The sequence below is a fragment of the Triticum aestivum genome, chromosome 2A (genome assembly GCF_018294505.1).
Source record: "Triticum aestivum cultivar Chinese Spring chromosome 2A, IWGSC CS RefSeq v2.1, whole genome shotgun sequence".
Lineage (NCBI taxonomy): Eukaryota > Viridiplantae > Streptophyta > Magnoliopsida > Poales > Poaceae > Triticum > Triticum aestivum.
In genome coordinates, this window is record NC_057797.1 from 738,839,150 (window position 1) to 738,866,669 (window position 27,520).

The 27,520-nt window shown below is 45.4% G+C and overlaps 1 protein-coding gene and 1 pseudogene across 1 annotated transcript; one reads left to right on the top strand and one right to left on the bottom strand.

Annotated features, from left to right (window-relative positions):
* The first annotated feature begins 7,899 nt into the window (after positions 1–7,899).
* On the top strand, positions 7,900–13,616 carry LOC123190744 (probable sulfate transporter 3.3). The gene is made up of 13 exons (XM_044603457.1): positions 7,900–8,396; positions 8,659–8,707; positions 8,806–9,013; positions 9,137–9,308; positions 9,408–9,473; positions 11,254–11,367; positions 11,468–11,584; positions 11,762–11,888; positions 12,084–12,370; positions 12,455–12,645; positions 12,728–12,807; positions 13,055–13,131; positions 13,256–13,616. Exons 1-13 carry the CDS (start codon positions 8,004–8,006, stop codon positions 13,403–13,405), a joined length of 2,031 nt encoding a protein of 676 aa, XP_044459392.1. The 5' UTR covers positions 7,900–8,003; the 3' UTR covers positions 13,406–13,616.
* Positions 13,617–13,799: 183 nt separating this feature from the next.
* LOC123190743 (wall-associated receptor kinase 4-like) lies at positions 13,800–18,718 on the bottom strand (annotated as a pseudogene).
* Positions 18,719–27,520: the final 8,802 nt, after the last annotated feature.

Below are 27,520 nucleotides of genomic sequence, written 5' to 3' on the forward strand. Positions count from 1 at the left end.
CACTATGGTTGAAGATGATAGCATAAGCCAACTTTATCGCTGGTGGAGAACTCCAACACCAAACCTCCACCAACAACATCAAGGGTTTTGACTGTGCATGTCATTGATATTTCTTGCAGATACTTATCATGTATATGCGCATGAGAAACAAAGCGATTTGAGTACAAGATCTGTGTTATGATCCTTTGTGAGTGTGTTTATTGGTTGTTGTGTGCATCCTGATAATCCAAATGGAGGACCTATGCTTTGTATCTCCTTAATGCTTCATTATGATTTAACGAAAAGCAAGTAGATCAGGGCGACAACGTGATGTTCTCACCAATGGCGGGCCGGGGAACACATATGATGATAGAACATAATGATTATGATGATATATAATGGATATCGTCGGTGAAGATTTGGCAATATATGTACCGTTGGTGGCTTGTGTGGCACTAGCAAGCATGTCGACGCCACGATGGATGGAAGCTGGGTGCATATCTAGCTTTGTGTATATGTTCATCCTATATATAGTTAACAGATGTGGGTCACTTGTTGGCTGTTTTATTGGCCCGAGTACCAAAGTAGTTCAAACGTGATTGATATGATTCACTAATTTTACAAATGTTTCTTGTCCACCTTCTGGCGAGCAGATATTTCGCTGCTTCTGTTTGCCTTTATGAAAAGAAACTTGATCTTTTGTTAGAAAAAGATCGTTGGACGAAACTTTGGTGGCTCCAGCTGGAAAGTTCCATGGTTTTGCCAAATTTGGGACTCACCAGCAAGACCACTCTCGTATGTCCCGTGTGAGCAACCCGAACAAAGTTTATCCGAGAACGACCAAGACACACACATATATATATATATATAGGTAACATACATAATATTGCTAGTCTTGTTAGGTTATTTACTGGATAAATATAAGGACATGTTGCAGGTTGATCAGGGCGACAACCTGATGTTCTCACTAATGGTGGGCCGGGGAACACATATGATGATACAACATAAGGATTGTGATGATATATATCTCTATGGATATCGTTGGTGAAGATTTGGCAATATATGTACCGTTGGTGGCTTGTGTGGCACTAGCAAGCATGTCGACGCCATGATGGATGGAAGCTGGGTGCATATCTAGCTTTGTGTATATGATCATCCTATATATAGTAAACTGAGGTGGGTCACTCGCTGGCTGTTTTATCTGCCAGAGTACCAAAGTAGTTCACACGTGATGGATATGATTCACTAATTTTACAAGTGTTTCTTGTCCACCTTCTGGCGAGCAGATATTTCGCTGCTTCTGTTTACCTTTATGAAAGAAATTTGATGTGTTAGAAAAAGACCGTTCTTTTAGAATAGAAAAAGATCGTTGATCAAAACATTCGTGGCTCCGGCTGGAAAGTTGCTGCGTTTTCAAGGCTCCTGCCGTGGCATGTCGATCGGGGTCCAACCCAATCGATCGAGCACAAGCCGGTCACAGAATATTTCGTCTGCCGTTCGCATATGCATGCAAGCTTGACCTTGGCTGCGGGCACACTCCCCTATGAAACATACGTATGTACATATGCCAGGTGAGAAGACCTCAACATCTATTCTATAAGTAGCCTATATAGCTAGATCATCTACGGGTTAATTCAACATGCATGGGTGCCAATGCCATGCACGTACAAAGCGTAGGTTAGGCCGTTGGGTAGGTGTACTAATATGAGTTAGGCATGCACTGTGCACCGGTTGAGACTTCAGAAGAGACAACCTTTCTCGTAGCTCCCCACGTCGTCTAGACATGACAACAAAAAATATAAATCAAAACATGACATGTCTTTATGTTATTTCTAGAAACTAATGTTCTTATGCCTCTAGATATGTTCTTATGTTATTATACATATTTTTTTACCTGCGAAAAAATATATGTATGATAACTCAGTTTTTGGTATAAAATAAGTGATGAAGAGATGACCTCCAATACAATCAAGAAAAATATCTTCTCTAAAAGCACCCGAGAGCATCTCTTACTTAGAAGAAAATAGATCAGAAATAAAGCGTTGGGACCAGATGGGTTCCCCGCTGAGTTCTATCAAAAATATTGGGGGGTCATTAAGGGGATCTTCTTCCAATATTTGAGGACTTATACAATGATGATTTTTCATTGTTTCGTCTCAACTTTGTAATTAGTACGCTTTGCCGAAGAAAGTGGATGTTGTTTGGATTGAGAAATTTAGACACGTTTGCTTGTTGAACATCATTTTTTTAAATATTCACAAAGGTGGGTACTCATAGATTGTTTACTATTGCTCATAATGTTGTGCGCCCTACGCAGACTGCCTTTATGCTTGGTCGCATATTTTTTAGGGAGTGGTTATCCTTCATGAGAATCCATGAGCTTCACACTAATAAACTCGATGGAATTATCTTTAAGGTGGACATTGAAATGGTCTACAACAAAGTAAAGTGTTCTTTTCTTCAACAAGCCATTAACATGAAAGGTTTTGCGGCTGGATGAAGGAAACAAGTTGCTCCTTACATTAATTGAGTATTTTTGCAAACTACAAAAACTATTTCACCACCTAGCATCTAACTTAGTTGGTGAGATTTTTAAATTAAGACCTATAAACCTGAAGAGAGGTAGTATTATCATAGCAAGAGCCAAGGAAGATGATCAGGTTGGAGGCCTTATTCCTCATCCGGTTGAGGAAGGTGTGTCTATCCTCGAGTATGCAGAGGTGTATCTATCCTCTAGTACGCGCAACAGGTTCCACCCCAGAGCCTCACCGTCACCAGTTATGCGACAGCGTCCATCCCAGAGCCTCACCTTCACCCGAGTTGCGTATTTTCAGACGGAGTCTGATGCATTTGCAAGTTTGACCTTGACCGTGGCACTCTCCCTATGCAACGTACATATGTGCGCATGCACGCCAGGTGAGAAAAATGTTTCCTGTTAGCATATCTCCTAGTCGTACCATCATAAAGGGCTTCAAGATGCACTTTGGTGAGGAAAAGACAATATTGTCTTCGCTGTGTACATTAAGATAGGATATCTTTGAGTGTTATTTATAGAAAACAATGTTTGCATGACTCTATAATTGTACATGTTCATTAAAAATAAGGGATAAGTATATTTTTCGTCCTCGAACTCTTCTGAAAGTTTAGAAATCATTCCTCAACTTAAAACCGGATAGTTTTCGTCCCTCAACTATCAAAACCGGATAGTTTTCGTCTCTCGCGCTGTTTCAGGCGGTTTTCGTCCATCATGTACAGTAAACTTGCAAACAGTAAATTCAAAAAATAGCAAAAAAAGTCAAAAAAATCTGAAAACTTGTGGAATCAAAGTTCCTCGGGTGCGCAAGGTGCATACAAATTTTCATATTGTTTGGACATTCCAGGTGCTCATGACAAAGAAAAAATTGTAAATATGTACGTTGGTGAACAGTAAATAAAAGAAATAGCAAAAAAATATGAATTTTTTTGGCATCAAAGATGCTTGGGTGTACAAGGCGCTTGCATATTTTCGTGCTGAAATGACATAGGAGTTCTAGCAAAAAAAAATAGTGCACTTTTTCAAAGTTTCTTTCCGAGCCAATTTTTGTTTTTTTGCCACGAGCTCCCACAATGTCCAAACATCATGAAATTTTGCAGGCACATTGAGCACCCGAGCATCTTGTATGTCAACAATTTTCATACTTTTTTGAATTTGGTTTCTATTTTTTCGAATTTACTGTTCACTAACGTACGCATTTATGGTTTTTCCTTTGTCACGAGCTCCTGGAATGTCTAAATAGCACAACAAATTTCACACACACCTTGCGCACCCGAGGAACTTTGATCCCACAATTTTTCAGATTTTTTTGACTTTTTTGTTTTTTAATTTTTTTACTGTTCATCAGTTTATTGTTCATGTGGACGGAAACCGTCCGAAGCGGCGTGAGGGACGAAAACTATCCGGTTTTGATAGTTGAGGGACGAAAACTATCCGATTTTGATAGTTGAGGGACGAAAACTGTCCGGTTTTGAGTTGAGGGACGATTTCTAAACTCTCGGAAGAGTTCAAGGACGAAAAATATACTTATCCCTAAAAATAATCATAAAATCAAGTGATAACATTTGGTACTGTTATAAACATAAAACTCTTCTCTTATGAAAATCCTATTTTTATGTAAAACTCCTACAAGATTCGTATATACTAGGCACTGAAAAAAAGTAGCAATGCTATAGCGTCCTAAGAATTGCCTTGCTAAATAAATCAGTGTACAATGCCTCACTAATAGTACGCTATAGCGCGATCTATAGCATACTAATAGCGTATTTTAAGGCCGGTGCTAATTTTTTCCTTTATACTAGGGCATTTCGATTAGTAACTGCTCCCGTCATTCTACCCAACAACCGCCGGAATGAACTAGTACTACGTGAAACTTTTTGCAGAACCTGTACGAAAGTCTGCCATCACCCCAATGCTACCTGTCATTAGGAAACAAATCTCCTTTTAGATCAGAATGGATACCATTTCATTAAAGGGCACAGGAAATATACACTATCTTCTGCCTTTGTGAGAAACTATCTTCTGTTAGGAAAGATCCCTCATTCATGCAGAGAAGAAGCTTGCTGCCATTCCAATAAGCTCGAGTTTCGAGTTATGATTTTGCCAAACTTAGTGACACACCGGCAAGGACACTCTCATCGGCCCTGTTTGAGCAACCCGAACCAAGTTTATTTGAGAACAACGACCAAGACACACATATACAAACTACATAATGTTACTATTCTCACTGGGTTGTTTATTAATGTTGGGTGGTAGATTTGGTCCACAACAAGATATTCTCGCCAACGGAGGGCCGGAGAACACAAATTTTTTGGGTTGGGTTGGGGGGAGGGGGGAGCGGACGTCAGATTTTTAAGCATGATAAATTATGTTGTCGTGAGCATGACAATCCTGACAAGAAACTGTCATGCTTGTGACGGCATAAATTGCCATCCCAGGCGTTAGATTTGTCATGCTAAAAATTTGACATGGAATTTGTAGTAGAATTCTTTTCCTTTAGTGAAAGAGGGGCCGCCGCCTCTGATTTCATATAAAGAAACCAAGTTGTCTTTTACAAAACGAACAAGCTACAAACCACTACAACGAAACCAAGAACCATTTTTAAGCTTACATCGTCTAGGACACGAAAATCCCGGACGCATTGCAATCATGCAAGATCACACATATGATGATATTACATTATGATCGATTATGATGAGATGCGTTCAGTGGATAGCGCCGGTGGAAATTTGGCAACATATCTCCGGTTGGTGGCCTCTATATATGGCACTGGCAAGCCTGTCGACGCCACGACGGACGGAAGCTGGGTGGGTGCATATCTAGCTTTGTGTGGTCGATATTGTAAACTGAGGTGGGTCACTACTCACTCGCCGGCCGTTCTATCTGACAGAGCACCAAAGCAGTTCACAAGTGATCGATATGATTCACGGACGCGGATCCTCTGCCGTGCGGCAGGGTGCCGTTCGGCGATTGACAGGTGGGCTCGCTGTGAATCAGCCCCACATGCTAGTGTCCCCAACGGCGTGTAACGTACGTCAGGGGAGCTGCTTCCATGATTCACTAGTTCACAAGTGTTCCTTGTCCACCTTCTGGCGGGCAGATATTTCGCTGCTTCTGCTTGCCTTTATGAAAAGAAACTTGATCTTCTGTAGAGAAAGATCGTTGATCGAAACTTTGGTGGTTCCGGCTGGAAAGTTGCTGCGTTTCCAAGGCTCCTGCCGTGGCATGTCGATCGGGGTCCGACCCAATCAATCGATCACAACTTCACAAGCCGGCCATAGAATATTCCGTCAGTCCGTTCGCATATGCAAATTTTGACCATGGCTGCGGGCACACTCCCCTATGCAGGTATGCAACATACGTATGTACACATGCCAGGTGAGAAGACCTCAACATCTCTACTATGAGTAGCCTATCTAGATCATCTACGGGTTCAACATGCATGGGTGCCATGTACGTACAAACCGTAGGTTAGGCCGTTGGGGAGTACTGTACACTGGTTGACAAGGGGCAACCTTTCTGCTAGGCATTGCTCCCGCACGTCGTCTAGACATGACAACCAAAATATGCATTGAAACATGATATCTATTGGTGTTATTTCTAGAAACTAATATTCTTATCTCTACTCTTATAAAAGACTCGGTGATGACGGTGTGTTTGTCATCTGTCACTTCTGATCATTAGATATGTATCTAACGACTCTGAGGTAAGTTATGATGTTTTTGCAACAAGACCCCTCTTCTCTGCTCCAATTTGCAGAAAACCCTGTAGTATCTAGAAACCAACCACATCCCTCCCTCACCTTATCGAAACAACCACCTAAGATATATTGAGTGCCAAAGCTATAATATTTTTCTTTGAAGTTTGTGAACATGCATTATTCTATTTTGGATCCGTTGCAACACGCGGACACATTGCTAGTTCCTCTAGATATGTATGATATATACTTCAAACAAGTGATGAAGAGCATATCTCTAAGCACTAAAGAGCATATCTTATCTTACATAAAACAAAGTAGATCCTTTCTATTGTCTTTTTTTCATCTCTTCTCTAAGCACTAGGGATGATCATCCCTTCACTAAAGCACTAGAGATACTCAAAGCGTTAGATATATCTGAGCAATATCCTACAAGGAAGTAATCTGCATACGACGACTGATGTCTGATCTATGTCCGAGACTGACTTTGAATGGCTGTGATCAGAAATATGATGGGAATCATGTCTAAGACTGATTTAATGTTCTAGAATGGATGTTTCAGTTTCTAAACAATGGATATTGTTCCATTAAGGAACACAATGACACTAAGAGAGTATCATGTTTCAAATACATGTTTCCTAAACAAATGGATACTCTTCCATTAAGGAGCACAATAAATGTGCTTGTGTCATTGAATATGACATCAAAAGTCAAACTATATTGTTGGTGGACAACTTTTACGCTAAACCTCCATAGCACCACCAAGGTTGTCAATTGTTCTTGTCAGTTGATATCCTTTTGAAGTTTCTTGTAGAGACTAGCCTCGTATGTGCGCATGAGAAGGATACTAATTTGAGTAAAAGATCTGATATTCAATTCAGTGAGCTCAATTGTCGAGTTTTAATTTTGTCAAAGCAATAAGGGCGCTCTAACCTGTTCTGTGTGAACAAGCCCAACAAAGTTGATACGACAACGACAATTGAGCTACATGTAACACACTGAAACCACAAGATCCCTCATTTTAAGGTCTTGTTACACTAAAAGACCCATCGCCAATCAACAAAAGGATAACATTTCTAGACATTCCAAATCCGTAGATTAGCGTAGAGTCATGCCGAAACACCTTCGGGTCCGCTTTATAGACCATTTGACTATCCTCCTTTCCCGCTAATTGTGTGTCGGATCAAAGTGTGTCTGTTTTTTTTTTTGACACGGTCCATTTATTGTCTTTTGGTATCGCGACTCAAGTCTATAATAATAGATGACACCGGAAATAACTAAAGGAGATAGGTAAAATATATATAGCGGCAGGTGTGAAGCATGTGTAATTTTCAAGAACATAACACACATGAGTCCCTACAAGCATATACATGAGATCATTCAATTGCGATGTCCTCAAAGCAAAAGCGGTGAATGTTTCTCCATCGCAAGGATTGGCGGCATCAAATCCAAGGATCGCATCCGCGGGGAAAACTACGAATTTATCTGTGCTTTTTGCCAAATTATTGAACGCCCCCACCCTACCCTACCCCCTTGTGTTGTGTTGTCTTGTGTTGTGCGTGTCACCTTTGATTCTTCTCTCCCTTTCTCAAGTTGCGTACCACTTTTCTTCTTTTGTAGGTAGCGACCAGCCTCTTCCCATATCTGCCTCGGCGGGATGCCAGCCCAGGCCCATCTCATCGCGTACATATACGGACACACGCGCTGCGCCGTGCAGTGGCCTGATCACTTCAGCCTGTAGCTAGCAACAACCAAGGCCGAGCTCTCTCGGCACAGCCAGAGCAATAATTCCGCATGGTGGGCATGAGCGGCGCCTATGGTGGCCACAGCAATGGCGGCGAGAGCCGGGCGCCCAAGGAGGCCGTGGTGGTCAGGGCGCCCAAGGAGGCCGTGATAGTGGGTGCGCCGCCGCCGGGGCCGCCGGAGATGGAGATGGCGGGGGTGGTGCACAAGGTGGCGGCGCAGCCGGCGCAGAGCACGGCGAGCAAGATGAAGGGCAAGGTGAAGGAGACCTTCTTCCCGGACGACCCGTTCCGGAGCTTCAAGGGGCAGCCGCTGCGGGCGCAGTGGGTGATGGCGGCCAGGTACCTGTTCCCGGTGCTGGAGTGGTTGCCCGGCTACTCCCTCTCCCTCTTCAAGTCCGACCTCGTCGCCGGCCTCACCATTGCCAGCCTCGCCATCCCCCAGGCATGTCTTGCGCTCGATCTCCGCTCACTGAATAATCACTCCCGCCCAAAAAGATTAGCTGCTGCAGTTTCGGTCTAAATAGTCTTTACGAATGAGGTTTGCGTTTCCGGTCGCACGTATAATGCATCCAAATGAGATATTTAGGCTGCAGTATTTGGAAGCTAGCCTGTGCGACGGTGCATGGTCAATCAATCTCCGCGCGCGTACCAACAACCCGTGACCAACCGCGCTGATGGTGCTCTCCTGTTTGTGTTCTTGGCAGGGTATCAGCTACGCGAAGCTTGCGAACCTGCCGCCGATCATAGGCCTATGTACGTCTCGTATACACATACATGCTTTTCTATTTATACCTAGCGTGTACGCGTACGTGCAAATAATTAACTGTACGTATGTACGTGTGTGTGCTCAGATTCGAGCTTCGTGCCGCCGCTGGTGTACGCGGTGCTGGGGAGTTCGCGGGACCTGGCGGTGGGGCCGGTGTCGATCGCGTCGCTGATCATGGGGTCGATGCTGCGGCAGGCGGTGAGCCCGTCGGCGGAGCCCATGCTGTTCCTGCAGCTGGCCTTCACGTCCACCTTCTTCGCCGGCCTCGTGCAGGCCTCGCTCGGCATCCTCAGGTACGTGCGTACGTACGTGGCCTGTCGGTCAGCGCCGGCCACGTCTCTCTCATAGCCTCATGTGTGTGTGTGCATGCACCGGGACTGACACGATACACGATAACAATGGATGTGCTTGTGTAGGCTGGGGTTCATCATCGACTTCCTGTCCAAGGCGACGCTGGTGGGGTTCATGGCGGGCGCGGCCATCATCGTGTCGCTGCAGCAGCTCAAGGCGCTGCTGGGCATCGTGCACTTCACCACCCAGATGGGCATCGTCCCCGTCATGGCCTCCGTCTTCCAGCACACCAACGAGGTCCGGCCATCTCTCAACCGTACACATGCATATGCACACGTACGTGCACGGTGCATGCCTAGCTAGATAGCTAATGTTTTCTTTTGTGCATACGTGCAGTGGTCGTGGCAGACGATACTGATGGGCGCCTGCTTCCTGGCGCTCCTGCTCGCGGCCAGGCACGTGGTACGTACTATCCCGCCACTGTGGTGCACCGTTGACCAGCGCCCAAAGGCACCAAATGCTGTTTCTGCTCTGCTCCAACACGCTTTGTCTCCTCTGTTACGTTACGTACGTACGTTCGTCGTGCACAGTTGACCGGCGCCGATCGGCCTGCTGCTGCTGTGTTCCGCTCAAATGCTGCTGCTGCTGCTGCTGCTGTGTTCCGCTCTGCTTCAAGACAACTTTATCTTCTCTTTACTTTATATTTATTCATATCATTATTGCGTTGTCCGTGTACCAGTATACGTCGTACGTGCAGCTAGCTGTGCCTGTACGTACGTGCCGTCGGTCGACTGGGCTAGAAAATTCTAGGAACGCCGGGTACGTGCCAGGCCACATATGTACGCATGTGGTCGTAGTCGTGGTCGTTGATGATGCGAGATGCATATCTCACTCCGTCCACGGGAGGACGATGGGTAGATGTGTACAATACGGAGTAGCACCCGGTGAACGGATGGATGCACGCCTCCGGCAGTGTTTTACTTTACCCGCAATATATATAAGATTTTTGATAGTTGACAGGGGGAAAAGGTTAGTAGTACGGGTCGACGTCGTGTTCAGAAAAGAGACCGCGGGAGAAAAAGCGGGCGGGCGGTGACTTGTCACGTTCGATTCGCGGCCAAGTGGTCATCCGCAGTGACGAGGGACGTTCACTGCAACGTTGGACCATTGTTTCCACTCCCAGTCCCAGCTACTGCGACCTTCACTTCACTGAACCTGCAGCATTCTAATCTCAGCTGCACAGCTGAATCACTGAAGCTATATATACTTCTGCAACCTACAAAGTCTCAACTTTGCTCTGTACTTCTGCAGTTACATCTTTTTCAGCACTGACCTCTTTCCAAATGAAATACTGGTTGGGAATAGCAAAGCCCTTGAGCCACACTTTTAATAGCCAGTGCTGGTGGCAACCCTGTCCAACTCGGTTCATTCTTAACTGCTTTTGCTATGGGTTGGTCAGTTGATGTACTCTGAAACTGACAGACAACTTTTCATTTCTAAATCAAGTCTGCATTCTTGCTGTATGACTGAACCCATGGGTGCTGGCTTGAGAAATCAAGCTCCCCAAGCCCACAATAGTGCAACTGCTACTGCTTGATCTATATATATATATATGCTAGCTCTAGTCTAGAGGAGTAGAGTTGCGCCTCTCAAGGCCATACTCATTTCGGTTCCTCGGCAAACAACAGAAAAAAGAAGAAGAAACTCACATGCGCAACCTGCAAAGTCTGAACTTTGCTCTCTACTTCTGCAGCTACATCTTCTTTCAGTACTGACCTCTTTCCAAACGAAGATTCGTCGAGAATAATAAAAGGTCTTGAGCACTTCAGTAGCCAGTGCTGACAACAGCCCTGTTTCACTCTGCTTTTGCTCGGAAACTGACAGCCGGCCGGCCTTCCATTTCCAGAACCTAAAACTAAACCAACTCACTCTTGCAACCGTCGAGCCTAGCTTAGCTAACTCCTGCAGTGCTGCTGGCAACCTTGTCCAGCCCGGTTCATTCTGAGTAGTAGTAAAGTTCTTGAGGCATCCTGTACTTACCTACTTTGATAGCAAGCCTGCCTATCTCACTTCATTCTTGACTGCTTTTGCTATGGGCTTGTCTATGCTGAAACTGGTAGAGAATTTTCCTTTTTTTTGTTAGAACCTAAAATCAGATCTGTTTCTTATCCTGCAATTACTGATTCTGACTCCTGCACTCGTACTTACTCGTCTGATATTCTGCGTGCGGGTGTGGATGCAGAGCATCAGATGGCCAAGGTTCTTCTGGATCTCAGCATGCGCTCCCTTGGCATCCGTCATCGTGTCCACCCTGCTCGTCTTCCTGTTCAAAGCGCAGAACCACGGCATCAGCATCGTAAGAGATCAACAAAGACTGAACAATTGTTCATATTTTTTACAACTGTGTCATGCAACATGATGGCAAACAACAAATATATGAATCTTTTTTGCCGCAGATTGGTTCGCTCAAATGTGGCCTGAATCGCCCCTCATGGGACAAACTGCTCTTCGACCCGACATATCTTGGACTCACCATGAAGACTGGCCTCGTCACCGGAATCATCTCCCTTACGGTATGCGACATATGACCCTCACACTGCACTAAAAAGATTCACCGGAAAAAAAAACTCTAACACACTTCAAATTGGAAAACTAAAAAAGCGCATCAAATTGGAATTAAGTAGCTGCAATGTATTTTTCATAGCCAGTGCCACTGAAACTCTGAAGTGCCCTGAATTTTGCTCTGACAGGAAGGAGTAGCGGTTGGTAGGACGTTTGCTTCACTCAAGGACTACCAGGTGGACGGAAACAAAGAGATGATGGCCATCGGGTTGATGAACATTGTGGGCTCATGTACATCGTGCTATGTGACAACAGGTAGCCTACATTTCTGGACTTGAAATAACCTCCAATATCCTCTTGCATTCCTTGTAGAGAAACTGAAGGATCAATACCTGCGTAGGAAGGTTGTTTTTTAGATATTAATAGAAGGACAAGCCTCCCGGGCTCTGCATCATACGATGCACACAACTAGAGGTCCAAAGCTTGATGGCTCTCTATTATTTCTAACAGGAGCATTCTCTCGCTCTGCTGTGAACCACAATGCCGGCTGCAAGACCGCCATGTCCAATGTGGTCATGGCGCTGACGGTCATGGTCACGCTGCTGTTCCTCATGCCATTGTTCGTATACACGCCGAATGTTGTCCTTGGAGCAATCATCATCGCTGCCGTCATTGGCCTGATCGATCTCCCTGCTGCGTACAACATCTGGAAGATGGACAAGATGGATTTCCTCGTGTGTCTGTGCGCATTTGCTGGTGTCATCTTCATCTCGGTCCAAGAAGGCCTCGCGATTGCGGTAACCAACATATTGCTTATTTTTCTATAGAGGAAGTTGCTACTTTAATTGCTTGGTAGTTACTGAAATTTATCAAATATGCAGGTTGGTATATCGATATTTAGGGTATTGATGCAAATCACGAGGCCAAGGATGATGATTCAGGGCAATATCAAGGGAACAGATATTTACCGGAACCTCCATCAGTATAAGGAGGCCCAAAGAGTTCCTGGGTTCTTGATATTGACAGTTGAGGCCCCCATAAACTTTGCAAACACCAACTATCTGAATGAAAGGTATAAAGAAACTCCTATTACTGGACAAAAATGTTGAAGTCAAACTGCGGAATAAGTTACAATGCAATACTTCCATTTGTAGGACTAAAAGATGGATAGAGGATGAAAGTTCTTCAGGGAATAAACAAAATGAACTCCGTGTTGTAATCTTGGATCTATCAGGTTAGTGACCCCCGAGATTTTTGTTTTGTTCGCTTCACATTTTAGCATTCTTATTCGTATTATTTAACTCAAGTTCAATAAACCATATGGATGCACCTCAGTGTTAGCTTTCTACAAGTAGCTGAAAGCATGGTTGCAACTAAGTGTTAGATCAGGCCTTAAAAATGATATATTCAAATTAGTTGATGATGTTTATCAGAAATGTAGTGTTTTCACTGACGCATCATACATATTTTCCCTTTTTCAGCTGTCCCTACAATTGACACAAGTGGCATAGCATTCCTCATTGACCTAAAGAAATCAACAGAGAAACATGGCCTAGAGGTATACTCATCATATATATGAAAAGTTAATATCTCTAGTTCACATTTTGCAAAAAACAAATCTCTTGTTCACAAGCTATCAGTTAAGTTATGTGACAAATTTACCTTTTTCTCTCCCTTCGCAGCTTGTACTTGTGAATCCAACTGGAGAGGTCATGGAGAAAATACAACGAGCGAATGATGCACACAATCATTTCAGGCCAGACAGCCTGTATTTGACCACAGGGGAAGCAATCGCTTCACTTTCTGGATTTGCCAAGATGGCAACACCTTAGAGTGGTTTTTCTGAATTGCCATTTTGATCATCTGATTGCAATGTTAAATTTGCATTGCCTTCTCATCAGTGAAAGTGCCTGCAACAAAGCATTTCACAAGTTTGTTTGTAGCTATCTTCAGTGCCCTTCAAGTCTATGTGATGGAAATTAGGTGCTTGAAATATGTACATTCATGGTTTCCCATCAACATGAGTTCTCGCAAACTTTTGAACTTCGGTGTCAAGAACTAGTACATGTTTAACTGTAGAAACTGTAACCGAATTACCTTTATTTACTTTCACATGGTTCTACATGACCCATTAGCATAGATCATACATACATAGCTATAATTCAGAGTTCCCAATTGACACTTGATATACAGTATGACACCAAACTAATAATAGTAACAGCAACACTACACCATGTAAGCAAAATCATCTTGGAATTTCAGATGAATGGATGAACTCTTTTTCCAAGCTGTACAGCCTAGTTCCTTCACTGCCTTTGCTTCCCTTGTATGACTGAGCATTTATAGCACTCTGGTTCACTCTTGTGATCTGAGAACTGAGATTGACCTTTAAGTTCTGCACATCTTCAAGTGTTGTCTCCACTTGTCTCATTGTAGGCCTTTCTTCACCTTTTAAACTTAAGCATCCTTCTGTGAGTCTTGCAATCACCTCAGCATCTTCAGCCCCTCCCTCCTCAACAATTTGTGTATCTAGAATATCTAAGAATCGATTATCCCTTATAAGTGACACAAAATGAGATGCAAGGCTTGTGCTTTCTGACGAATGAGAAGAAAAAACTGGTGTCACCCTCGTCAGTAGCTCTGCTAGGATAACACCAAAGCTGTAAACATCGCTCTTCTCCGTGAGTCGAGTGGTATAGTAGTATCCAGGATCAAGGTAACCATAAGTTCCTTGGACGGCTGTAAGTATTCCTGTCTCATCTATTGCAATTGACCTTGAAGCTCCAAAATCTGATACTTTTGCTGTTAAAGTATCAGTAAGCATATATTTGCGCATTTGATGTCCCTATGGTATACAGATATGGAAGCAGCAGAGTGCAGATATGCAATAGTCCTTGCAGTTTCCAATGCAATTTTCAATCTATCTTTCCATGACAAAGGGTTCTCACTTTGGCCATGGAGATGATACGATAGAGTTCCATTCGATATGAACTCATAGACTAGTAGAGGAACTTCTGTCTCGAGGCAGCAGCCAAAGAGCTTCACCACATGCCTATGGTTTGTCTGTGAAAGTATGACAACCTCATTTATGAACTGGTCGATTTCCCTTTGAACTACAATTTTGGCCTTCTTGATGGCCACAACACGTTGATCAGATAAGATGCCCTTATAGACTGTGCCATGCCCACCGCCGCCAAGGATCCGATTATGGTCAAACTTGTTGGTTGCTTGCTCTAGCTCTTCTAAGCTGAAAATTTTCATCTTTTCGGCTATATCTTTGTTCGAAGAGATTAACTGTTGCAGAAGCAATCCATGGTTTTTCTTAAAGAACTTCTGTCTGAACTTCTTGGCTCTTTGTTTCTTGAGTTTTTTTGTGACTTGGGCAACACCTAGGACTGAAAACAGTAGGCTAAAACCAGCAGCAATTGCTATTATGGTAATTAGACCTGCAGAAAGCAAACGTAAGAATGATAGAACAGTATATGTTTTGTTCACTTCAAGAAATCAAGCTGCTGCATCGAATCTGTTTCAGACTACTCAACTATACCATAAAAAAGGTTTTCTTGGTATATAATATCTACTAGACCATTCATATTGGAAGTACTTTATAGTCATTCTTTTGTTTCTTTTTGTTATCCATGTCTGACTGATCAACAATCCTACTGATGCTTTGAGTTAGCATTAGAAATAACTAACTGTAAAAAATTTCTAGTAAAACTTACCTGTATATTAGTTCAGGGGCAAAAAACTAAACTCACAATAGTTGACGAACAAAACATGGACTTTTCTCTTTGTAATTGTCACCAACAAAAGCCTTATTGAGTGTGTTTTCTGTACCTGGTAAGTTGATGATTCTTTTCTTTGCTGAGCATCGGTATGTCCCTGGCATATTGATGCAGGTCCCATGGCAGGGATAAACACCTGGCTGTAGGCACTCGTCGATATCTGAAGGAAAAAAAACACTGTTGGAAAGCACGGGGGTTTATAAATTGAATAGAAAAAACTAAGATAGCACACGTGCATGTTCTCTCGTAACGTTATAACTACCGCAAGTCCGCAACTATGTAAAGTAGAACCCAGCAGAATCTACAAGTAACATACCTTGGCACCCATCAGTGATGTTAGGGGTTGCCCTTGTATCCTCGAGTCTAGTATCAGAGTAAAGGATAGTAGTTGAGTCTAGTTTTTTTTTTTGGCTAACATAGTGTACATAGGTTCTTACAGGTTGGCTGCGCCCCCTCCTCGAGTTTAATTCAAAATCCTTTCCAAGATTCCAAGCAAGGAACCTTGAAACGACTACCAATAAACCGTAGTGACCAGTGGCGGAGCTTGAGCCCAAATCATGGGGGGGCATGGGCTGAAGGGGAGGCAAACATATCAAATTTCAGCTTATTTTTTATGGAAAATAGGCCTAATACCAAGAAACATATGCATGGTTTCTTGTGAGCTAGGGGGGCCATGGCCCAGGTTGGCCCCCATGAAGCTCCGCCACTGGTAGTGACTAAAGTTGCAGGGCAGAATTTCTTTAGCAGGATGGCATGTTATATTGGGAAGATGAAATTTCATAGGTAAGACAGTCTTAGCTCTTACTAGAACACACAATAATCTTTGCTAAAGTGGTTGAACTGCCTCATCTTTTGAGTTTGACATAACAGACCACATTTACTACATGGTGACTGAACTGGTTAATGTGATCTTCTTGTGTTACAAGGGAACTTAATGGATGAAATTAATTTTACTTCATACATTATTCTTATCTATTAATTCACATGTTCTAACTTAACCCCCACAAAAATAGAAGCTCCCTTTTCTCTCGGAAGAGATTCTAGGATTGAATTTCCTTTTAGAGGTTATTATTAATTATCATGAGATTTGCTTACCATCAGAGCCCAAACTCATGAGTTTTAATTTATACTCTCCCACACAAATATAGATATTAGATACAGTAAGAAGTGTCAGCCACTGGATGGAAAATAGGGGGAGGTGAGTGTGTAGCGGTACCTTGGCATCCCTGACGCATGTAAGGATTGCCTTCGTATGCGTCCAAGCAACTGCACCTTATTGCAAATCCATTAACGTAGGTAACGACGCTGTTCAAACTTAGGCATCTCCAATGAGAGACATTAGGGTCGTAGAACACTATATCACGGTCTCGGTCTTGTTCCAGCCACCAAATTAATACGGTGGGTACGGCTACGGGGCTTAGACTTCCCCAATGGTGGTCATAAGAACCGAAGGTGTTATTAAGCATCACCCCCGCATTCCCGTTGAACCACTCTCGATCGACTATGAACGCGGCCACCGACTCCGACGGTATGTCCCACGCTGGGTACACGACCTCCGTATCGTGCACCAAATGCTTGAACATCACCTGGTACACGGCCTCTGTATTGTCCAAATCACCCTTGAACATCGTCCGGCAGCAGCCAACGCCCGAACACGAGGTGTACTCCTCAGGTTCGGTGCCCGGAGACCTATCGCACAGCGCGGCACAGGCACTGATGTGCTCCGGAGCGCTGCGAAAAGGGTCTGGGGCAACGAGGTAGCCGATGAAGTTGCATCCGATGACCACGAATACGTTGTGCTCCGACGACACCGCGAGCTGCTGCCCACCGGTACCCGTAAGGCCGCCGACCCACGAGCCGTTGGAGTTTATGAGAGATGGCGTCCGTGTGTCGTTTCTGATAGGGTCGGACCACGTAGCGCTCACGGTCTTGCTCTGGACACGTACCGTGCCGTCCGCCAGGGAGATGGCGTCCACCTCCACGCCATCGCCCAGGAGCAGCTTCGGAGGGTGGCGTGTGGTCGCAGGTGAGGTTGAAGCCCGCGTGGAAGCAGCCTTGCCGGAAGCCGAAAGGGTAGGGGACGGTGACCCTGCCGCAGGCCTCCGGGCAGCCAGGCAAAGCTAGTGGGACAGCCGCGACTGTTGCCACGATGAGCTCAAGGGCCATCAGCGCTGGCATGACGAGCTTTGCTTGTGGCCTGCGAGATACAGGCTTACCGGAAGTTGCATGAGCAGACATGCTGTTGCTGTTAGGTTGGCTTGGCTTGGGAACTAGCTACACAATGGTGATACTAGTAATCGATCTCCTATATAAGTTGTGTAGGAAAAAAAAACTTTGGTCCACTAAGTTGACTTCAAGTCTCCAGTGCTAATAGGTTTTATTGGTCCGGCGCCGAAAGCAGTATTTCGTTATTAAACTTCAGCTCAAACATATCTATTTAGTACTATAAGGAAAACTCTGCCGTAGCAAGAAGGGAAGGGAAACCGAGTGTGGCATAATCAGTGGTGTGACAATTTCCGGGTTTACATGGAAGCTCTTGTCCAACTTGTCTATGCCAATAATGACGCTCATGGACTATGGGGCATCGATCGCTATGCTGGTCACTTGGTCGTTGCACCGTGCCATCCAATCCAGGGCAAGGAGATAGATACCCCATGTCCTATGCTAATCCTATGTACTACTATGCCAATAGTGATGTCGGTGGACTAAGCTGGTCAAATAGTCACCATCTTGCACCGTGCCATCCGGGGCAAGGAGATGCCCAGTTGACCACCCTCGCCGCAGGTCTCCAGGCAACCAGGCAGTGGCAATTCGAAAACCTAGAGAAAAGGAAATTACCTCAATGCTTCTCAGCACCCGCCTAGGCGCCATCGAACTCCTCTCCGCGGTGCGGGGGCTCACCTGAGCATTTCATCAAACAACTCGCCTGCCCAGCCAAGATCCTCGCCTAAAACTCGAATGGCCTCACGAAAGGGATCGATGTGCAGCTGCGCCACCGGATGCGTGCGTACCCGCAACGCTCGCCGCGCTGGCCTGCCGCCGGCAGCCAGGCGCTATGCCGCCAACCAGGCCCCAATCCGACGACCGGAGCTGCATTTTCTTTCTCCCTCAGTCTCCGGTGCTCTCCAGCGACTGACTAGGCGCTGTATGGACTGACCAACCTGCTTAAAAGCCCACGTCTCGCCAGTGCCGATTACCGGCTAGCAGTTCGCTAGCTGCCGCTCGTGTGGCTCTAGGTTCGTACTGATTCAATTTTCTTCATTTTCTTTTCTTTTGTTTTTCCTTTTTTCCCTTCTTACTTTAGTTTTCTTCATTCATTGGTTCTCTTTGTTTTTTCTTTCTTTCTTCATTGTAATTAGGTTTTATGGCAGCTAGCGAACTGCCAAGTTGACAACACGGATCTACAACAAAAGAACCCATCCACAAGATTAATGAGCGATACCCTAGCCGCCCCCAGGTTTCCCCCGCCTCCCCTCCTCCTCCCCCGCCGCCGCCGGCAGCCGCCCCCGCGGCAGTAGGCGACGGCGGGGCTTCCCCGCGCACCCGCCTCGACGTGGAGACGCCCCCTTCCCGCATCAGACGCCGCCGCCCGCCTCCTCAACTCCTGGTGGCCGCCGAACTGCCAGATCAGGCCGGAGCGGCCCTGGATCGGGGCTGGCTCCTCTCTGGCGGCTGGTGGGCCGGGGATCGCCGGATCCGCCCGGATCTGGCCGGCGCGGCCCTGCTTCGTCGCCCGGCTAGGGTGTTCGCGGCGTGGTCTCCCTGGTGGCGGCGATGTGGGTCGTTCTCCGTGTCTTGATGGGATGTGCGCGGTGGGTGGATGCCGGGGCGGCGGCCTCGGACGGCGTGGACGGCGTGGCCTCTTGACGGGCGACGACCGTGGGAGCTGGTGGTCCGCGACTTCGGCTGTGCGGGCGGCGAGGTCTCGGTGGACGTCTACTACGGTGGGTCGGGGTGCCCCGTCACCCGGCGTGCCTGCTACGATGAAGTCCGATGCCTTCTCCGGCTGCGGGCGCTCCCCTGGCCAGGTCTTTGGCCGGGTGGTTGGGACGGGAGCGGGATCGGGGGAAACCCTTGGCCGTCGGCGGAGGCCACGACAATGGCGGCGCCTTGTGGGCGTCGGTTCCCTTCTTGGAGGCCTTGTCGAGGTCCTATCCCGTCTCTCACTGTGCTCTTCATTTGGGCGAAAGCTCTAGTTCCCCTTGCGGGCGACGGCATCGTCCCTTTGTCGCGCTCCTTCTTGAAGGCGTCGCCTGGGGTCCCCGGAAGCACGGTGGGCGCTTCGTGGTGCGTGTGAGGTGTTTGGCGGCGGCAATGTGTGCGGCGATTTATCTATTCTACCGCTGATCTTCGTCCTGTGGTAGCTCTCCATCTGCTTGGTGATGTTCTACCGTAGGTGGTGGTCGTCATTTGGCGTCATGGTGGCGTTGATGGCGGAGGGCCTGCCAAGGATAGCACCTCAATCTGCTTGGAGATGGACCAGTGGAAGATGGTGGAGACGACACCTGTGAGTGCGTCAGACCGGTTTATGCCCCAGACCCGGTATGTGGCTAGGCTAGGGATTCCGGCTTTCGATGTTAGGTTTAGGTTAGTGGTCTGGGTAGGGGCCCAGCTAGCACCCCTTCATCATATGGATAGGAGTAGCGGCATATGTTGCCTAGTTGGTGGATTCAGGCTTATTGTTGTAACACTTTGTAAGGTCCTCGAAAATAATCAATAAAGTGGCCGTATGCATCTTCCAGATGCAGAGGCCGGGGGTCATCCTCCTTTTCTAAAAAAAAAATTAGGTTTTATGGCTTTTCTTTGTTTTTCTATTTTCTTTGTTGGTTTTATTAGTTTTTTAATACATGTCTATCTTTTCACAGTACATAATTTACATTCATAGCACACATGTGAAACATTTTTTTTATACAAGTTGGATATTTTTAAAATAAATGATGTATATTTTTCTTAAATACATGAACAAATTTCAAATACACGTTATGCAGTTTTTAATAGCAATAAACATCCTTTTTAAACTACACAAACATTTTTAAAATTTTATAAATATTTTTAAACACATGAATATTTATTAAAATATCACATACATTTTTAATGGAAATAAACCTTCTTTAACCTACGTGAATACTTGTTTCCATTGTACAAACATCTTTTAAATGTCACTGACATTTTTCTAAATGCAGGAGTATATTTTTAAATATCATGTACATTTTTTTATTGATACGAAATAATTTTTTACATTGTGTAGACATTTTTTAAAACTTTCACATACATTTTTTTGAAACACAGGAACATTTTTTCATTTTCACAAACAGTTTTCTTGAAAGTTATCAACATTTTTTAAACTCCACTAAACTTTTTTATACTATCTTAACATATTTTATATTCATGGTTTTTTGAATATCTATGTAAATTTAATCTTTTGAAATATATGCATTTAAAATATAAATAAAAGTAAAAAAGAGAAGAAATAAAGGTTTTTTTAGTCTAGAAAAAGAAGGAAAAAAAGGTAAAACATAGTTAAGTGATGTTAGTGTGGCGACCCACGTCCTTACTGGGCCAACCCACCAGTGGCCTGTAGCATGCTCGCGGGTGAGGCAACCGTTTGTCGCTATAAGCGAGACATAAACACGCTTCGGCTGAACTGCTGAAACTGCAATTCTTGTGTTCATATTCATGTTAAAGATTATTATTCTACGAGCTTGTAAGATCTGGTCATCTTAACTTTCCAGAACTTCCCGTAAATCTCAACCAAAAATGCTAGACTTACGGAATTAGCCTACACAAAGATCGTCCCCCTTGATTATACTTTCTGTAAACCTGCTCCCTAATTTCAACCCGGCCCTGCCGATTTCAACCATCCATCTGCTTTCTTCCACATCAGGTCATAAGGGTTTTTATAATTTATAACACTAGTTGTGTTCCACTATTCAGTTTGGCCATCAGAAGTCACAACTACTAAAAATGTCATCATTCCGTGAGATGCTTGCTAAAAAATGCCATTAGAAACCTAAAAACGCCATTGTTCCATTAGATGTTTCCTCGAAAATATCATTAGACACTGTTATTGCCGGGTCAAACATGTTGACCATGTTATATGACCAAAATACCCCTGGACCCACATGTTAGTTTCTCTATCTCATAATGATAAGTTTGAGCCCCACTTGTCAGGAGTAAGCAAGCGAATAATTCTACAAGAAAATAAGAACATTGTTGGGATCGAGTGGGACCCACACATTATCGTAGTGAGATAGAAGGAGTGCTGACATGTTGGTCCATGGGTATTTTGATCATTGTAACATGATAAACAAATTTTGAGCTGACAGTAATGGTGTCTAGTGCCATTTTTGAGCAAACGCCTAACAGACTGATGGAAGTTTTGAGAAGTTGAAATTCCTAGTGGCAAAACTGAGTAGTGGGAACATAACTAATGGCATAAATGATTAAAAAAACCTAAATGAAATTTTATAGCCCCTCCTGTAAGTGTACTATTATTATTTGTAAGCTCTTATTTTCTTTGTGAATTGTATGTTTGTAATCTCTTGGATCAATGTCGAACATCATATTCTACAGGTTATGTAACATATGAACCCAAAAACACACTAAAAATTAAAAAATATATGAACATTGCAAAAATAAGTGTAATTTAGGAGACTGGAATTTTCAAGCCACTCGGAACTAATGAGGCTTATCTTATATATGCAACATTAAATCCATACTGTTCATATTAAGCTCCACCAAAATAAAGTTTTGAATCCTTTCCTTTTATCCCATCATTATGGAGTTTCCGATTTAATCCATCCCTAATAATAAAGCATGAATTGACTCCGTGGGTTCACTGTCACAATACGCTTTCTTCTCGTGAATTTACGCTTTGAGTTTGAATTTAAAATATATACATGAGGTGGTACTAAAGCGTTGATCACGGATTGACTCCATCGGATTCAAAGCACTTAAAAAATAAGGGGAAGGCAGAGCAGCTACCGGCGTAGGATTGGACCCGCGTCTCGCCAGCCTGCCCGCCCGCGGTGCTCCGGCCCTCCGGCCATGGATGCCTTACGCGAGCTCGTGAACGAGGCCGCCACCTTGATCCGGCGCCGAACCCCACCTTCACACTGGATCCACACCTCCAGCGCCGTCTCCGGGGTCCCCAAGTCCGCGTGTCGCTGGTGCTCCGGCGCTCCGGCCATGGATGCCCTGCCCGAGCTCGTGAACGATGCCGCCACCTTGATCCCGCGCCGAACCCCATCTCAACCGCTGTTGCGTGGCCGCGGGAGGACAGCGCCCGCCGTGGCGCCGGAGCCGCCCAGGTCTCTCTCTCTCTCTCTCTCTCTCTCTCTCTCTCTCTCTCTCTCATCTCGCTGCCATCCTTCGTGTACAGGAGCAATCATGGATGCTCCGCGGTCATGGCGTACAAGGCCGATTTGGAGTGGTTCCCTTAGGGTACGGGCGACGGGGTTGTGGAGCAGGCGACGGACTATGACACGTGAATTGATACCAGGGTCACCAGCATGCCCCGGCGGCAAAGAAAGCGGCCAACAGTGGTCCCAACTATGGCAATCAGGATTTAGGAGATCGGCTTGTTGATCTGCGTGGTGGGTGTGTCATCTTCATGCACTGGTATGCTATTGTTCTCCCTTTCTATTAGCATTTCTCATCAATCAAATACATAAATTGGATGTTCAGACAGATTCTGGTCTACAGTTCGACCCAAATGAATCGATGTTTCTGTACTATTTCTGTTTACGTTGTTGTTTAGTTACTTTTTTTATCATCCTATAATTTCTCAGTTGTCTGACTTATATTACAAAACATGTGCCAATTGTAAGTGTGTTTAAAAGATTGATTCATGCAGAATCTTACCCAAGCTAATGCGTGAATTAGAATGCAAATCATCATAGACGCAGAGTAGAATCAAAACTGATACCCAAGCTGGGAGCTATTTTCCAGTCTGGCATATAATGAATTGATTGGACCAGGACATGTTGTCTATTTTAACTCAATCCATTGCTCTCTTTGAATTTCTTTATCATAGTTGCATTTTTTTGCATCTGGATCTCTGAAAAAATTATATCTTATGTCCCTTTTTAGGTTGGTGCAAAAGCATCATCACTGTTCTATTACTAATGTGGTCGTAACTTAGGCTACTGTCCGAGGCTTCTTGGTTGGCACACAAGCTGTAATTTAGGCTACCGTTGCAATGAGGACTGAACACATGATATGGTAATAATTGGTACTGTCCAGAGTGATCGAGTAAATCTATGGAATTTATCATGTTAGCAACACTGACCTAGGAAAAAGTTACAAGTAGAGAATTTTGTACAAAATAGGCCTGATTTGTTTGATTTGTGGATATGACGTCTGCACCTTATTTGTGAGCTGCCACGAAATTAACGAAAAATAAAATGTATTATTGTGATTTGTTACTAATATACTGACCACAAATTTTGGTGTTCAATTTGTCATTTATGCATCCTACAGGACAGTAGTACTGAATTATATATGAGTTCTCGAGAGAACAGAGTTTGTTATCCAGCAGACGAATGGTAGAAGTACATTCAGATTTAGTCAGGTTTCAGGTTTGTGACATTTAATTTTTGCAGTCTCATGTGAATGAAAGACCCTGTGTGTCTCTTACTTGCAACTGATTTGAGGCTCAAGCTTTGCCATTTGATCTCCTACCAGAAGCTCCAGTGCATTATTATCGTTGTTGGATTTGTATGTACTACATAAGCAAAGGGTAGATGCCATAAAAAAAGCACATTACGAAGTATTTGTACCTTTTAGTTATTATTATCATTGTGTCTGTTCTGGCCTACAAGGATCTCACTTAGATATTACCAATTATCGTCAGGGTTCTGTATGCAGTGTCATAGATTCCTTGCATTGTTCAGTTACCAATTTTTGTAAGGGTCATACTTAATGGACCATGGCACACCCTTCCAATGCAGGTTGCTTCCATGACAATACTTCAAATATGGGAGCCTGGTTTGCCTATCATCAACAAGTTTGGACTCTCTTTGTGTGGGCATTGTTTTTGAAAGCGTACTTGTATAAAATAAACTGTATTGGTGTTCACTTTATATCTGTCCATGGTTTTGCCCACATCACAAATATTTGACAGCTAGATAGCTCCCGAGTTCGGTGCAACCGAAACACTTATAATCCAGTCCAACATAGATTGTTTACCCCTATTTGACATTCATTTATCTTTCTCGATTATTCTTCCATGAAGCTTTTAAATCTGCTAGAAAGGCCTGATTGTTTGTTCATACAATTTAAGTTGGACATTGCATTTATTTTCCTTTATTATTCTTCCATAACGCTTTCAAATCTGCTAGAAAGAGATGCATACATCACATACTTTTTTTTTGCGCGTGTAGTTCAGTTATATCTAGATCTGATAATGATTCATCACACTTGAGTCAATTACCTTACAGATTAAGGCGGGAAATCTAGATTTTTATTTTGTGTTTAGCTAATTGTTACTCCCTCTGTAAAGAAATATAAGAGCATTTAGATAGATGATCTAAACGCTCTTATATTTCTTTATAGAGTGAGTATGTCTCAAGACATGACAATGCATAATAATAGTTGTTGTAAGGGAGTTGAAACTCATGAGATGTGAGAAAAAAATGTAAGACTGATCCATTGACTACCAGGTTTATGACTGCCCTTATTACTACGTGGAAGGTACCTCTTAATTCCTTCTTTTTATGTGGGGACCCTCTTCATTCCTTGTGATCATAGCATGGCTTGGCAAGTTGGTTTACCAATGCAGGAATGTTGTTGTTGACAAATGTGAAATATTAGTGATTCACTATCATTAATAATTTGGTGTTCATATTCATATATACATTTTGTGATAACCTAATGCAAAATGTTTTTTGGAATGTATGTTTTTTAAAACAATTTGCATCCGCATCCTACATTCTCGAGACATATTAATTTTGCATGATGTGTGGTTAGTCGTTGCATGATGCGGGGTGGAGAAGCTAATCACATACTTTTTATTGAGTCGAATGCAATGCGCCTGAGTGTTCCAATACCATGATAACATGTCTGCAGGGCATTCCCCGTTGCAACGCACGGGCAATTTTCCTAGTATTTCTTATGTATGATCAAAACTATTACATATCAAAAGCCAAACATAACTTGTATAATGATTTCATCAATTTTAATAGTCCACGGCTCCAACCTCCCGTGGGCGGATTGACAAAGGGCGTGTTCGGGAGCTCCCTAGCTTCTCAAATCCTCGTCTCATCCACGGAGTCCAGACGAACGGTCCAACTCCTAGCTTTTGAACTGAGAAGCTGGCTAAAAATTGTGTGTAAAATCGAAGGAGTGGTGGAGTTGGGAAAAGCTGGCTTCTCCAAAGTTGGGAAGCGGGAGTTGAGAGAAATTACCTGCGCCTGCCACCACGAAGTGAGCCTTGCATACCGCTTCGCTCTCATCAACTCCCTCCAGCCACTCGTCCATTCCCCTCGTCATACCCGCAGCCCCCTCCATTCCCCTTGCCCTTCCTGCAAGCCTAACCGTCGTCGTCCTCTCCTCACGCGTGCAGCTCACCGTCGTCCTCTCCTCGCCGGAACAGCTCGTCGTCATCCTCTCCTTGCAGGAACAGCTCGTCGCCATCCTCTCCTCGCCAGAAGAGCTCGTCGCGGTCCTCGCATCGTGCAAGCATCTCGCCGCCGTCCTCTCCTCGCCGGAACAGCTTGCCGCGGTCCTCTCCTCACGTGGTGTGGCGCTCGCTGTCAGTGCGCCTGGATGCCACAAGACATGAGCCTAGCCTTCACCCGTCGCGTGGGGCAACGACGCCAATACTGCTCCTGTCGCCGCTCGTCACATCCCTGGCGCCGGTGTTGGAGGCGGACCAGCTTTTGATGAACCAGTGGCAGCGCATCTTGGTTGCAGCCTGTTCCAGCGACAGCGAGAAGCTACCGAGCCGAACGATCGATCAACTCCAGATTTTTAGTGAGAAGCTGGCTGTTGGTTTTGGGCTGAGGAGTTGAGGAGTTTTGGGCTGTGGAGAGCTAAGAGCATCTCCAGCCGCGCCTCCAGGAAGGCCTCCCCAAGCGATTTCTCGCGCCGGCGCCGAAAATACAGCCCAGCCGCGCCCCAGGAGCCCGATTTTCGCCGGCCTGGGCCGAAAACAGCGCCGGCGGACCCAGGCCGAACCCGACGCGCTGGGGGCGTCCGGGAGCGCCGGGCGAGCTGTTTTGGCGCGAAAAAGCCGCGGGCCAGCCGCGTCAGCGACACGGCGCCTCGTCTTCCCCCAACGGCCCCGGTTCCTGCGGGGAATCAATGGCAAGGTTGCCGCCAATCAGCCTTGCCATTGATTCCTCACGGGCGACGCGTCACGGGACGGCGCGCCGACGCCTCCCCTCCCTCGCACGCATTCACACGGGCGTGGTGCGACTATATAGCCGGTGGCCTCACTCGCCTATGCCCACACCAGCCCCGCCCCTTGCCGCCGCCCAGCCCCTCCCTCTACCTCTCCCGAGCGCCGCCGCCCAGCCCCTCCCTCTCCCTCTCTACCTCTCCCAAGCCCGTCGCCATGGCAGAGCGTTTCCCCGTAGACGAGGCGGCGGCCAACGGCTTCGGCCGCCGTTCGCTGCGCGAACAGGAGTCCTGGCTCCTGTTCCAGGCGAACATCCCGGCGCCGCCGGACATGCGCGCCGGGCCGACGGGGTGGAGACTCTGCGACGGGGGAGTGCCCGTTCCCGCGTTGCCTGACGCCGTGGCCAAGCCCAAATACTTCGCCGAGGTCTATTTTTAGACTACTCGGCGTTCAGCCAGTTTCTTTTTTAGATTAGTTATCTATTTTGCTATGTAATGAAAATCCGCGAACATGCGCCCAAGTTTGCCGAAATTTATCGTGTTTAGCCGAACTTCACCGAACTGTGCCAAAATTTGCTATACAAATTTTATTTTTAAACGCGCCTGGGAGTGGCCCTGGGGCCGGCGGCTGGGGACCAACTCGCCCCAGGCCCAATTTTTGCGCCGGCTCACCCCCAGGCGGCGATTTTAGGCGCCCCCTGGGGAGCCAACGGCTGGAGATGCTCTAAAGTCTCATCGTGACTCCCGCCCCCCTGGCATCATTGTCTCGTGGGCAACTCGGGAGGGCTAGAATTAAATTAACACCGTCAGGCTTCCATCCTT